At 45.7% G+C, this 15,599-nt stretch overlaps 1 protein-coding gene across 2 annotated transcripts in view; it reads left to right on the top strand.

The window, feature by feature from the left end:
• The window catches only part of ARID4A (AT-rich interaction domain 4A), a 97,427-nt gene that overhangs the window by 60,801 nt on the left and 21,027 nt on the right, over window positions 1-15,599 (top strand). For both annotated transcript variants that reach the window (XM_066608240.1, XM_066608241.1), the window contains exons 13-17: window positions 5,017-5,111; window positions 5,197-5,294; window positions 6,694-6,925; window positions 7,458-7,705; window positions 15,046-15,243. In XM_066608240.1, the coding sequence (XP_066464337.1) occupies window positions 5,017-5,111; window positions 5,197-5,294; window positions 6,694-6,925; window positions 7,458-7,705; window positions 15,046-15,243 (871 nt within the window). The remainder of the gene's footprint in view (window positions 1-5,016; window positions 5,112-5,196; window positions 5,295-6,693; window positions 6,926-7,457; window positions 7,706-15,045; window positions 15,244-15,599) is intronic.

The raw sequence follows: 15,599 nt of genomic DNA, 5'->3' as shown, positions 1-15,599 counted from the left end.
GTCCCTCACCCACTGACCCGACCAAGGGCCCATGCCGCGGGGGTGCTCGTCTCCCCAAGGCAGTGACTCGTACTGTAAGTTTGGTCGGTCTGTGTGGGGGCCCTAGGGTTTTCACTTGCTACGTCTTAAGAAGGTGCCTGTTCCTATGTAATTTAACTGAATTTGTTTTATAAACTTTTAATTGAAAGGTAACAGCAGTTTCAAAATTAGATGTTCTTTTTTTCTTCTTTCAATTTCTTCCACAGAAGTGAAAACATTGTGGCCTTCTGCCCTCTAATGACAGTTCACCGGTTGCACCACAGCCCATGCATACGCCGTAGTTCATGTGTATCTGACATATGCAGTTTTTGTATTTGGTTTTACGCATTAGTATTCTAGGACATGATTATTAAGTGCCGCTAGCCATATTACACATAAAGGGATCTCCTTGTGTTGACAATGCCGTCCAATCTGTGCGGTACGTTGTAAAGCTGGAGGTGCTGAGCAGAAATATGTGTAAACCGTGTAAACATTTTAGGCAGGTCTAGAAAAATGTTGCAACGTAAGAATGCTTCCAGGAAATATAAAGAGTTTGCATTTTGTTAATTGACAAAAATAAAGTGAATGAACAAAAGAGGAATCTAAATCACATTACACTTTATCTTCAAAAACCACATTCGTTCTTGTAGGACCACTTGCACACAGTTATTAAAGGAGCTCGGCAGGGAGTTTGTTCCATACATCTTGTAGAACTAACCACAGATCTTATTTATGCTGAAGATAGTTGTTAATGACATTGGCTGTAGGTTCGGGGTGGTTGTCCTGCTGCAGAAAAAATTTGGAGCCAATCGGACACCTCTTTAATGGTATTGCATGATGGATAAGTATCTGCTTTTGTTTCTCTGCACTGAGGACACAATTAATCCTGGCCAAATCCCCAATGTTATTGGTGTATCTTGACGCCACCGGAAGGTAGGGCTGTGGCAGGGCTTCCATAGAGGGATGGCCCTGTCACACCCCTACCTCCGTATTGGCTGTTAGTCACCGTGTTCTGCCATGCCCCCGCAGCAGTGTTAGTCAGCAGCTGGCCGCCTCGTTGGTCTCTCCGTTGGGTGCTGTTTTTGTTGAGACGGAGGCCTTCTTCTCTGAGGCCTGGCACTGCAGGGCCGGAGAAGCGGGGAGGCACAACAGCGATGGGGACAGCGCCACAGACATACCAACGGCAGAGGCTGCAGCTGAGCACAGGGGAGACTGCAGCCGGCCCCACCTTAGAGTCCGGAACCCAGCGGCAGAGCGTTGAGCGTGCAGTGCAGCGGGTGACAGAGTGGCACACAGCAGGGACTGGGGAGTGGAGGCACTGAGCCACCGCAAGAGACCAGCGCAGCGTGGACAAGTGGAGGCAGAGGGGAGCTGAGGAACGTCTTTAAGTGCACCGCCGGAGGCTGCAGAGCAGGCGGTGGTGAGGTGAGCAGCGTGATTGGCCGACCACGGAGCTCAGACAGGGGAACATGAGCCTTTCAGTACAGCGCTGTAGCCCGCAGCGCAACCAAAGGAGGTGAGCATCGCGAACGGGGAGCATAGACGGGGGTTGGGACGAACAGATTTAGCCTATTTTGCTGAGCCCCGCCGGCTTCTGCCATAAATCCAAGGTACTAGGACCTTCAGCTCTTGAGTCAGTCTGAAGCTAGGGGTGTGAGAGGGGCATTCTTCCTGTCAAACCCCTATCTTCAGGTGGCGTCAAGATACACTAATACCATCCCCAATGCCATTTGCAGAATTGCAGCCCCAAACTTGCAAGTAACCCCCACCATGTCTCACTGCTGCCTGCAGACGCATTATCGTACCACTCTCCAGACTTTTGGTAAACAAGCTGACTTCTGTTATTACAGCAAAATATTTCAAATTTTGACTCCTCAGTCTGGAGCACCTGCTGCCTTTTTTTTCCTACACCCCAGTTTCAATGTTTTTTTTTTTTTGTTTGTTTTTTTGCATAGTTGAGTTGCTTAGGCCTTGTTTTTACGTTGAAGGTTGGATTTGTGGCCACAATTTTTCAATGAAGATAATTTCTGCCCAAACTTCTCCAAACAGTAGATGGGTGTACCTGCATCCCACTAGCTTCTGCTAGTTTCGAGCACATGGCACTGTTGGATATCTGATTTTGAAGGGAACCATGATGAGTCTTTCATATTCTGCACTGTTTTTTTTTTTTTTTGACTGACCACTGTGTCTACTGTCCTGAAAATTGCCAGTTTTTTGTGCTTCTTTAGATCAGCACATCTTAAAACCCCAGTCTGCTTTGAAATCTTTGCCTGGGAGAGAGCTTGCTGATGCAGTTTAACTACCTTGTGTCTTGATGCTGTGCCATAATGTATGACATGTGATGAAATGTCTTCCACAACCTCACCTTGGTAGCAGAGGTTGGCTGTTCCTCACCCAGTTTTAAGCCTCCTACACAGCTGTTTCTGTTTCAGTTAATGACTGAATTTCAACCTACATATGAAAGTGATGATGTTTCTACAAAATCCCTGACTATGTATAAGGGCAGATTTGATTTGTGGAATTCGCACAGGTCACCCGTGCAGAAGATCCGCAATTCAAAGTACCCATAAGGAAGCATTGGCATCCGCAACTGAATTTAAGCATACAGATTTGATTTGCGGACCGTTGGTGCGGAAAACAAATCGCAGCATTTTCCATTGCAGTGCGGACGGGCTCAATAGAAGTCAATGGGTGCGGATGATCCGCAGTGTATCTGCAAATACAATTGTGGATGCACTGCGGATTTCAAGGTCTTCTGCACTGATGATCTGCAGTGCATCCATGTGGAAAAACCATTACATCCACGATCTACCGCAAATGGTTTCCACAGGTCTCCTGCAGCGGAAATCCACATGCAGAATCCGATCCACCCTTGCATATGAGGCCTTGGGGTGCCTAGAAGAATGGATGTGGCTTTGAAGGTAAAGGGCGGTCACACCAAATATTGGTTTTGGTTTAGATTTCTCTGTTTATTCACTTAGCATTTTGTTAATTGATAGTAATAAGCTATTAACACTTCTATGTTTTGAAAGCCTAAGGCTTTAGTCACAGGAGCATATCTATGCAGCTATGTACCCGCATAAATACGTCAGCCATCAAAAGGAATGCATTGAATCCAATGCATTTATTCAAAGGGCTGCGTATTTACGTTCGTGTGACTAAAGCCTTAGTTTGTAACATCTTTGCAGCATTTATTCCCACACCTGCCTAAGGCTGGGTTCTCACTGGGCGTATTCCCGGTGAAAATCTTGCGGTTTGGACGCAGTGAAAAAATGCGAGATTTCCGCCTGGAAAGCGCTGCTTCAAAACCCGTGGCACTTAGCCACGAGTTTTGGAGCGGCTCGGCCGCAAGCTTTTCCATTGCAGCCGGTGCTCCCATAGAGGAGAGCGTGGTTACAATGGAAAAGAAAAAAAATGAACATGCTGCCGCCGGTAAATCCGCGTCACAGCGCAGTCTTTGCCACAACGGATTTGCCGTCCCATGTGGACGAGATTTCTTAGAAATCTCGTCTACATGGCTGCCTAAACCCGGGATTAGCGTCCGCTGGTGGATCTGCCGTGGCGAAATTCTGGGCGGAATTTTTGCCGCAAATCCCCCCTGTGTGAACCCAGCCTAAAACATTTGCACAGTACTGTATATATAATGTAGTGGTTGGAAGTGTTTCACTAGAACTTGTATTTTACTGATTTAAACCTATGCTCGTTCTAGGCTTAAGAGTCCAGTATGTTGTCCTAATCAGTGATTGGCAGGTATAGGTACTGGTACAGAGATAGCTGGCAGTCATTCAGTAGGACCGCCCACTGGACTCCTAAGCCCAAAGTGCATAGAGGTTTACATGGATAAAATAGTAGTCCTGCTGAAACTTTCCCCAGGATTATAAAGCTGGAGGTGCTGAGCAGACTAACATTTATAACATGTTGCCAACACAATGGACTGCATTTTCAACACAATGGGTACTCCTTAAAGGGCCCTTACATCTATAGAATAAGGTGATCCAGTGTTAAAAGGTTCTTACTTATTAAAACTTGCATTTTTTCCCCTCATTGTCTGCCCTTCCTAGTTTCAGAAGGCACCCTGTATTCAGTCATTTCCACTTCTATAGCCTCAGAGTTACACAGGTGTCTGATCTGCTTCATACTGTAATAAATACGGATCGCTCATATAGTCTACCTGTGAACGCTCCTGACATTTCATCTTTAGTACATACTTTAATTTCCCATAAAATAACAAATTTGCAGCATCTCGTAGACCCCTTGAGAGCCCTTCTACACGGACCGGTTAGCATTCAAAAAATCGTTGGATCGTGCGAATCTGAAAGATAATCATTCAGTGCACACATGGCCGAAGAATGAGAATGCGTTCATTTCTCGCTCACCGTACATTTTATGCAGACATTAGAAATCGTTGTTCACTCATTTACAGTTCATTGCACGTAAACAGCGATCATTTAGTCATTCACATTTATTGGTACAGTGAAAGTGAATGCCTGAACGATTTGTGAGCAAACAATATATCTGTCTGTATAAACAGGCTGCAGAAGCGAACTGTCACGCGAATGATAAATCGCTCAGTGTAAAAGGAGCCTAAGTTGTGCTGTCCCTCTGTTGTTCCTCCTGGAAATGTATAGGAAAACTTCCTGTTGACAAGAGGAACAATAGGAAGAGTTGCTCAAGAACTGCTATTTCATGGGTGATATAAGTACTTACAACGACCAGATACATGAAGTGAGCAGGCAGGTCTTCTGTAAGCACGTCTCCTCACTTGTCAATACTACCTGTTTCTGCATGCAATGACTTCTGGTTCCTGGAGATGACCATATAATGTAGTCAGGTCAGTTGCTTGCTGGTACATTGCCATATCTTGTCTATTGATTTCTGTCACCCTTTCTGTATGATTAAATTGTTGTGTTCAAGCTAATAATCAATATAGTGTATCAGCTTGTGTTCAGTGAATGAATCGTCATTCTAACGAGTCATCTTTCCTTTAATGATTGCTAGGAACACCAATCAATAAGCCGCCAGTATTGGGTTACAAGGATTTGAACCTCTTCAAGCTCTTCCGACTTGTGTATCAGCAGGGGGGCTGTGACAATGTAAGTAGCGACAAGCTCTCAGCCAACATTCGTTTTCTACTTGAATAACCTGCTGAGGGGATAAATGTACATTATTTGTTACCAGATTGAAAGCGGTGCTGTATGGAAGCAGATTTATATGGACCTTGGCATTCCTATATTGAATTCGGCAGCATCCTACAATGTAAAAACAGCATACAAAAAGTAAGTTGCAAGTTAATGTATCGTTCAGAACGGCTTGATGAGTTTTTCTTTTCAAATTGCAATATGAAGATGGAATTATAAACCATGTTTATTGTCATATTTGTTGTCTCCTTGGTTATGATGATGGGCTGACAATCATAGACAGCTATTACAGCCCCACATAAGGTCAGTCTCCTGAACTGTCTGCACATAGCAAGCGAAAGATAAGCACCTAGTGTTGTGAACGACCCTGGCAGAGAGCTAGTCTGGTACTTACAAGATATGTACCACCCTAGAACATACTAACATGTTAACAGCAAGGATCGCTGATCTCACCCATCCCCACTGTTGCAGTTGGAGGCCGCCTATCAGTCACAGCCAACTCCTGCTGCAGGATGGTGTAGGCTCACTTTTATGCCCATGCCATCCATAGGATATAAGTTTACTACCTGCTGCATTGACTACCACCCTGCCTGGATGTAAACTTACATCCTGTGACATTGAGTGGTTAAAAGAGCGACTCTGGTGTTTGTTCTTTTTTTTTTTTCATTCATTCATTGTGTAACTACTCTCCCCCCCCCCCCCCCCCCTCCAGTATGTATAAGTCTGCTGCTGTTATCTTCTTTAGTTATTATTTTCTTTCTGAAAATTTCTGGAGTTCTCCACTTCATGTGATCTCAATTCTGACCACCTGAGATGTACTTGTGTCTGTGTGTTGTCTAGCAACTCTTATAGTAGCACAGTATGTTAGGCTAAAGAAAGACACTTGTCCATCCAGTTCAGCCTATTACTCCCCCCAATGTTGATACAGAGGAAGGCAAAAACCCCACTGAGGTAGAAGCCAATTTTCCTCATTTAAGGGTAAAATTTCTTTCCCGACTTTAATCTGGCAACCTGAATAGTCCCCGGATCATCGACCCTTCTGAAGTGACTATAACATGTAATATTTTAATGCTCAAGAAAGCCGTCCAGACCCCTCTTAAAAAATTCAAATTCGCCACCACGACGTCTTCAGGGAGAGAGTTCCACAGTCTCACCGCTCTTACAGTCAAGAACCCCCTTCTATGTTGGTGTAAAAACCTTCTTTCCTCATACTGCTATTGGACAGGAAGTCTATCAAGCCACCCCAGGGGGACAGAACCCCAGAACATTATTCGGGGGACTTAAATGGCGCTGTCAGAAATTACAGCAGCATTTAAAGGGTTAATGGCTTCGATCAGCTGCGCGATCTCTCTTTATACTTTCCCTGATGCTGCAGGACATAAATCTACGACCTATAGCGGGAAGGCGTTAAACACTGCAATCTGTTTTTTAGACGCCCAGCAGTTCTTGTAAATATCATGCCCATGGAGCTGCATTCTTTTTTCAGGTAATCAAAAACTAGTTCTGTATTTGACTTTGACTTGTATTGTAATTTCAGGTATTTATATGGGTTTGAGGAATATTGCCGTTCTGCAGAGATTCAGTTCAGGACTATTCACCATAATGATCCTAGACCTGTAGAGGAAAGCCCGGCAAAGGAAGAACCAATGGAGAATAGAGAGAAGAAAGAAGCCGCAGACTCCCCAGTCAGCGCAACAATTAAAGATGATGATGAGACGGATTCAACCAGTGAGAATGAGAAGGATGACACAGAGGTCAAATCACCTCGGGTACCTTCATTTTTCCTCTATTTTGCAAAAAAAAACTAAAACCTGCCCAATTTAGCACCTAGTTGTAATTGTGCATCTCCTAAAGGGCTACTTATTCTTAGTGAAGGCAAACTATACATATCCTGTAACTCCTATATGTTGGGGAACGCCTAGGCTAACCATTGGTGGAGCAGTATTCCAGGTTGGTGGTGATCGTTGGGCAAAGAATTAAAGAATCTTATGTATGGTTAAATCCTTCTAAGTATGACAACCTCTTAATATTGTACTTTGATTATCAGACTTGTTGGAAAATCTCTTTCCACCTTTTGTCCTACAAAATAGAACCCTACTTTACCAGTGACACTTGGGCCCAAGGATCGAGAGATGACTTACGAGACGACATACTAGAAATGACAAACTTGAGGGATTTTTCATTGGGGGAGGAAATTCCAGTGGTTTTTGAAGGACCCATCCCTAAAAGCCTGGAAAAGCCCTTTAAATGATGGAGAAAGATCTGACTAGATCATAAGTTTAACTCTTTATTTTGCTTTAGGGGAGGCGAAGACTTGCTTGTAATGCAGTTTCAGTAACAAAAGATCCTGAAGATTGTGACAAAAGGAAAGACAACAACAAGGAAAACAAAGATGTGGAAGAGGAGTTGGACACAAATGATGAGAAGAAAGAAAATGACACAACTCCAGGAAGGAGGAGCTTATCCTGCAAATCCAAAGACAGGAAAAGCCGGAAACCAGATGAGTCTGATCGAGAGTCTGAAGAAGAGGATGAAAAGCTCTGTGATGGGTGAGTAAAGCGGTTGTATGAAAGGGGTTTTCCAGGCAGCGCCTGCTATTGCAGCCGAGATACATCGGGGTCAGAGCAGAAGCCGCTGCTCCGGCCCATGTGTAGTGGCTGGCACTTGTAATTGCAGGCACAGCATCCGCTCATTTCAATGACAGCTGCTGAAATTACAAGCGCCAGCCAGTACACAGGGGTCAGAGCAGCTGCTTCCGCTCTGACTCAGTTGTATCTCCACTGCAATAGCGTGCGCTGCCTGGAAAACCCTTTTAAGCCAATGGATGTATTATGTACTTATCTTGGATTACTTCAACATCCTTTTTATTTGTTAGAGCTTTAGAAACGGGAGCTCTGTCAGAAAAGTATCTTACAAATGCTCAATAAGAAGTTGTTTCCCATCAACTAGATATTGCTAGCGTATCCTACTGAGACAACTGCTGTGAGCCATGGTGGATTGTTTTCCTAGTGCCACCTTATGCAATGTGCCTTTGCTCAGTATAGTTAAAGGGGTTGTCTCGCGGCAGCAAGTGGGGTTATACACTTCTGTATAGCCATATTAATGCACTTTGTAATATACATCGTGCATTAATTATGAGCCATACAGAAGTCATTCACTTACCTTCTCCGTTGCTAGCGTCCCCGTCGCCATGGATCCGTCTAAATTCGCTGTCTTCTGGCGTTTTTAGACGCGCTTGCGCAGTCCGGTCTTCTGCCTGGTGAATGGGGCCGCTCGTGCCGGAGAGCTGGTCCCGCGTCGTCATCGTAGCTCCGCCCCGTCACGTGTGTCGATTCCAGCCAATCAGGAGGCTGGAATCGGCAATGGACCGCACAGAGCCCACGGTGCACCATGGGAGAAGACCCGTGGTGCATCGTGGGTGAAGATCCCGGCGGCCATCTTGGAGAAGGAAGAAAGAAGTCGTCGCAGAGCGGGGATTCGGGTAAGTAATATATATATATATATATATTTTTTTTAACCCATCCCTTGGGTTTGTCTCGCGCCTATTGAAAAAAAACAAAAACCCGTTTTGGCGCGAGACAACCCCTTTAAATGGCCAATCATGTGACCTCAAAAGAAAAAAGGAAGCTTAGACCCTACCAGTTGCACTTATCCTAACAATGGCTTTACAAAGATAACCCTTTGCTATAGAGTGCAGCATAGGCTATTATTAAAGAGTAATGTAGAGGCTCTTACGTATTCCTTGTGTGCACCAGATTTTAATTCCCTTAATGCAGTCTCCAATTCCCGTTATGCCTATGACTTTGCAGAGACGGAGGGGGCGGAGCACTTGCTCTGCTTTGGGTCCCTTGTAAGGGCAACAAGTGATAAATCTGTAACCTGGAACTTCTCTGTCCTTTTTCCCATTAGCCTCTGTGCTTTAGTGTGATACAGCCTGACTTCTCTGCCTCCTGTTTGTAATACGTTTGCCCGTTGGCGCTTACAAGCAGGAGGTGGCAAAGCAGGTTGAAGCTACATGTAGCACACAGATATGTACCGATCAGCCAGAACACTAAAACCACAGACGAGGGAAGGGAATAACATTGTATCTTGGCATAATGATACCTGTCAAGGGGCGGGATATATTGGGCCGCATGTGAGCTGTCCGTTTTTGAAGTTGATATATTGGAAGCAGAAAACATAGGCAAACAAAAGAATCACAGCAACTTTGACAAGGGCTAAATTGTGATGTGTAGACAACTAGGTCAGAACATCTCCAAGACGGCGGGTCTTCCTGGTATGCAGTGGTGAGTACCGACCAAACATCGCCCAAGAAAGGATAACCGGTGAACAAGCAACATGGTTTTGGGCATTGAAGGTTCATTATTACATTGGGGAGTGAAGGTTCTTCTATCTCTTCTGAGCACGCAAAAGGGCTATTGTAGTACAAATTGCAGTAAAAGTTAATAATTGCCACGTAGCCACTTAGTATGCAATATTAGCCTTTGGTTTTAACGTTATGCCTCCTTGTATAGTGTATACAATTAGTGTCAGTCAGGGGTTTTACAACTCTGCAGCTGGTCCTTGTAGGGACTGACATGTGTTACTGCACTTCTGCATTGGCAGATAGAGCAGAAATAATTTATTCGGCATTATGCGCCATTTATGCAGGACGACTGTCGGGTAAACGATCTGCACGGATTACGTCGCTGCTGGTTGCTCTGCAGAACATTTAGACAGGCAGATCGCCACAGGGAGTCGCTCACTTCTCGCTCAGCACATCCCATTCTATGTGAAACCCTAAGTGGGGAATTTTAGACGCAGCGAGAAGTGAGCGAACTAGTGATGATTTTTATGGAAGCTGAAACTGAGCGGCAAACGAAAAGTTAGCTAATGGTACATGACGGCTTTGCATTTAGACGTAACAATTATTACGCATTTTCAGCCGTTTGAATCAATTTTGCCGATAATTGTGCCTTGTAAATGGGGCATTACTCTATATGGGGGAGAGTGGGGGGGGGGGGGGGGACAGGAAAACAAGGGTGGAGCTTGGTGTGGAGGGGCGGAGTCTGTCAGGAGGGATTTGATAGATGCTGAGGTAATACTGTAGTTTACATGAGGTCCTCAACACGGGGGAGGCTGGCCACCTGTGTAAACGTGAGTGAGATGAAGCTCTGGACTTGTGGTTAGACAAGGATCACGTGACAAAGGGGCCGAAAAGGGTTTAAAGTCTATGGCTGTTACAGAGTTTGGGATATATTATATAATGTATTTTCTCGTCTGTGTCATTAAAGGGGTTGTCCCGCGCCGAAACGGTTTTTTTTTTTTTTCAAACCCCCCCCCCCCCCCCCCCCCCCCCCGTTCGGCGCGAGACAACCCCGATGCAGGGACGTACAGAAAGCTCACCGGAGCGCTTACCTTAATCCCCGCGCTCCGGTGACTTCTATACTTACCTGTGAAGATGGCCGCCGGGATCCTCTGCCTCCGTGGACCGCAGCTCTTCTGTGCGGTCCATTGCCGATTCCAGCCTCCTGATTGGCTGGAATCGGCACGTGACGGGGCGGAGCTACACGGAGCTACACGGAGCCCCATAGAGAACAGGAGAAGACCTGGACTGCGCAAGCGCGGCTAATTTGGCCATCGGAGGGCGAAAATTAGTCGGCACCATGGAGACGAGGACGCTAGCAACGGAGCAGGTAAGTAAAAAACTTTTTATAACTTCTGTATGGCTCATAATTAATGCACAATGTATATTACAAAGTGCATTAATATGGCCATACAGAAGTGTATAGACCCACTTGCTGCCGCGGGACAACCCCTTTAAGGGACACAGAAGACCTTGGGTATAGCTTCTGCCACTAGGAGGCGACGCTAAGCAAAGTAAGAGTTAGTCCCGTCTGCAAGCATTGAGCTAAATCAGTTTTAGCTTGGTGTCCATAGGAGGCCCACCTCCTGCTCTGCGGGTCTTCTGTCTTTTTATTTTAGTTTGTTTTTTTATTCTTCTCCTCTTAGCTGGGAATCTGTGATGAGCTAATTTTCCTGATTGTCCCCAAGTGGGTAGGGCGAACAGTGCTGCATCAGACAGTGTTACTCCCTCTATTCACAGCTGGGAACCTAATCACCCTGGCGGTGAACCTTATGTCATATGCCTCATGCTCTGTCCCTACCAGTTCCTGATCTGTAGTCGTTCTGGGTCCTTCAGATATGACATGCCCTTCACTCAGTCATACCTTACAACATGCCCTTCACCCAGTCATACCACACTTATGCCCTCTTCCATTAACAGATTAGACCCGTCTGGGACACTATAATATGAGTATGTAGCAGTTAATGCAACTCTGAAGTTCTCTTTGCTACCCTTACGCCTCCTGAAAGAGAAACTCCAATCTGTATCCGTGGCGTCTGTCATGCCTGCACAGATGTGTGTATGTGCAGTACTGACATGCAAACACATAGGAAGTGTCAACCATGCTATTTCCCTCTCCATGCAAACAGAAGAGTAACATCCAGTTCAGCCTGTTTTCACCCCCTTTTGTTGATCCTGAAAAAAACTCCAATGAGGCAGGAGCCAATTTAGCCCATTGGGGAGGAGGGGGGGGGGTCCTCCCCAATATCCTTATAGCAGTCAGATCGGATCTACAACCCGCTGGTTATTTAATGTCTATATCCTGCAATATCATAGCGCTCTAGAAAGGCATCGAGTCCCCTTTTAAACTCCTCTATCACTCTCGCTATCAACAAGTCCTCGGCCAGAGAGTTCCACAGTCTCACTACTCTTACAGTAAAGAACCCCCTTCTGTAAGGGTAAGTGTAGTATATTTTTTTTCCCATGTTAGATTCTGCATCTGTGTGCCTGCCCAATTTTTGCAAGCAGCAACCACCTCGTTACCTTCCTGCTTAGAGGAATAATTGCGCTAATGCTAGACTACCTGTGTGGTAATGATGCATGTCTGTGGGAGGAGTCATTATATTCCACTAGACCCTGTTCTCTGCTTGCTTCTACAATTATGGTGGGGATCAGCCGAGCCGCACCCCCTTTTTTCATGGTAGTCACCGCCTTTTCATCTAGACGCTCTGCCTCGTGGGGGACTTAGCTAGCACAAGCATGAGACTACCTTATTTTGATGTTCTAGAGGCTGAAGTGATTGTTACTTCTAGTCGTGTAACCAGGGTTGCAAACACTAGTTAGCCTCTCTACCCCTTACTATTGGTACGACTATCTCTGGTCCCCTAACCCTCTATTGGGATAACGGTCATTTCCAATATCTGTCACAAACCCCCTTTCAAGGAAGTGGTTATTGTATTATGTTAAAAAATAAAATAAATTATATTCATTCACTATCGGGATGTGTTCCTGAGGTTTGTAGTTGGCAATCGCTACCAACATTCAATATTCCCTTTTCCCAATCGTGGGGAGAATTGCATTTTTAACAATCCTCTCAGTAGCACAGTGTCCAAGGTGGCACAACCCAACCAGAAGGCTCCGTATTCAAGCCCTGGCCAACCCTGCACCTTGCATTTTTTTTCCCCTCAGACACCAAGGACTTGTATGGGAAACGTCTAGGAAGTCTAATGTGAGAGATTCCCCTCCGAGTGGCTTCCTGTGTCTGATGTAGCTGCCAACTCGTGCGAGTGTCAATTAGCCACAGCAAACTCTACAACCTTTGTAGCTGATCTGACTTCACGTTTTGAGCAGCCACATTACCCCTGCTTGTCTTGGTGCAATTTCTCGCAAGCCCTGCTTTTGGCATTCCATCCGCATATATTATGAATGCTTGTGTTGTGCAGTTCAGTGTCCTTTGCCTTTAGGGTAACTCGTCTCGCTGCAATTGTGAAAGCATCGGGTACCCACATCACTCCATTTTCACAAACTGCTCCTTTTCTTGGGATCTCAGACCAGGCTTCCATCTCTCCGGCACCACACCCAACCACTATTCAACGTCTGCTCTGTTACGAATTGAGAATGCTAGAGCAGTCACTGCCTTAAGCGATGGCGCTTGAGCTAGCATTGTCATGACCATGCCAGACAAGACCAAATGCTGAGATGTACGGAGTATTGTGGTCAATGGGGTTTGCCACAGTCTACTCCCAGGAATGGATCAAGCCTGGCGGTGACCGCTTTTCTCTCTTAGCTCAAGATTGCAGGTCATCTTCGACAAGAAACCAGTTGTTTCTTTCGCCTGCTAGAAGACCATTCTTTTTTCCCTGTTGTCTCCAGCCCTCTAGAAGGCATACCGCCTATCAACCTTTATTTTCTCGTGGGATCCTAATTGGGTCACGGCTTCACCCCTTGTGCAGATGGATTCTCCTTGATGGGCTTAGTTTCTTCCGTTCATGTTGTGGTGGTTCCAACCTTGCTGTAAATCAGGGCACGGGCATCCTTCAGTTACTCTTCTCTTCTTATTGACGGCTACCACCCACCGGGGAGCGGGCTATTCCTTCTGCTGCTTCATCTTCTGAGAGTAGCAGACACTTCACCACCGGTATAGCACACACCCTTGCCCTAACTAGTGGTAGGTCAATCACCTTCCTTTTCACGCCTTGCTTTTTCAGAAGATATTCCTGTGTATCTTCGGATATATGCCTCGAGTACCATTGGTTTGCAAGCGTCGATGCACGTTTGGTACACCATTTTCATTTTCCCACCCCTTGGGTACTGCTCTTAAGTGTCCCAAGGTCTTGCTGTGTTCACCAATGACAAAGACAAGAAAAATGGATTTGTATTACTTACTGCAAAATCCATTTCTCGATATGTTCATTGGGGGACACAGCAACCAAACAATTTTTATTCTTGCACTTAGGCCCAATGCGCACAGGCAGACTTTTGCTGTGGATTCCGCAGCAATGTCTGTCTATAGCATGCTATATAAAATGATTCTTCTACGAACACGAGAGGAAATCGCTTGCGATTACCGCTCTCGGAGGAAGAATCGCAGCACGCTCTATTTTGTGTGAAATTCACACGGATGGCTTCCATTGCAGTAACTGGAAGCCGCCTGACCTGCGGCGATTTTTGAAATTTCGATATCGCCGCGGCACTCTACACTGCACATCGGCAGCACGCAGAAGACCAATCCGGACAGGTACGCGGGGGGGGGGGGCACCGGCCGGCACAGGGTCAGATCCTGCTGCCATGTGCATTCGGCCTTACTCTGCTGTCCCTCTTGAAGGGTCCCTCATTTCTTCCTGGATCCATTTATTCCACTGTGCATTTTCTATTGACTGTGTTCATTTGTTATATTGGTTTCTACTACTGTTCTTGTACAAGCTGACTTAGCTCAGTATCTGTAGGAGGGACTCTTTCCTTGCCTAGTGTCGCCTCCTAGTGGCAGTAGCTATACCTCAGGGTCTTGCTGTGTCCCCCTAATGAACGTGATGAAAAAATGTATCTCCTCTTTAAATCAGGAGACTTCAGATGTAACACCCTTCAGTCCTTTGATTCCTCTTACACTGATGTTAGTTGTTATACTCGCATACTTTATCTTTCCCATACCTGATATCTGCATTGATTGTCACCACAACAGTTTTGTTTATGGGCCTTTTTGTTGTAAAGGACATTCTGTACCCACTTATCTGTGAAAGCGTGCCCCACATAACACTTCTAAATACATGCTTGTTAGCTTGGTTACCATAAAGTGTAAGCCAAAAGGAAACTGCAGCACACAACAGTGCCTTCCTGTTGGTAACAGTAGCCGTCTTTAGTTTGCTAGGCCAACATAATTACCAGAAGGGCATCCCTGCCAAGATCCACAGTTCTCATAATAGTTTGTGCTTTTTCTCCTGTTCTCCGTTGTAAACATTTTAATACGGTCACATGACTGCTTTCACTTTTCTAACTAATGGCTGTAAACTGATGTATTGATTTCTGAGGGTTTCCTGCTATTTACATTGATATTGTTGTCTTCTGTAGAAGAGACGATACAGATCATAGAGGAGACAGTGATGGCGATGAGGACTCGGAGGATAGAGACTGTCTCGCGGGCACCAAAGTGAAAGTCAAATATGGTCGTGGGAAAACCCAGAAAATCTATGAAGCCAATATCAAGAGCACTGAAGTTGACGGAGGAGAGTTGTTATACCTGGTGCACTATTATGGCTGGAATGTAAGGTAAGCGCCTCCATGTAGGGTTAAGACAAGAACACTTTAGGGAAACTGAGTCATAGAGGATATTACACTTACATATCTTAAAGGGGTTGTCCCGCGCCGAAACTGGGTTTTTTTTTTTTCCCAATAGCCCCCCCCCCGTTCGGCGCGAGACAAACCCGATGCAGGGATAAAAAAAAACAAAAACGGGTAGTACTTACCCGAATCCCCGCGCTCCGGTGACTTCTTACTTACCTTGTGAAGATGGCCCGCGGGATCTTCACCCTCGGTGGACCGCTGGTCTTCTGTGCGGTCCATTGCCGATTCCAGCCTCCTGATTGGCTGGAATCGGCACACGTGACGGGGCGGAGCTACGAGGA

Source organism: Eleutherodactylus coqui, chromosome 6, assembly GCF_035609145.1.
Source record: "Eleutherodactylus coqui strain aEleCoq1 chromosome 6, aEleCoq1.hap1, whole genome shotgun sequence".
Taxonomy (NCBI): Eukaryota; Metazoa; Chordata; class Amphibia; order Anura; family Eleutherodactylidae; genus Eleutherodactylus; species Eleutherodactylus coqui.
The sequence above is the reverse complement of the archived record's forward strand: the minus strand, read 5'-3'. Positions and strand labels throughout refer to the sequence as shown.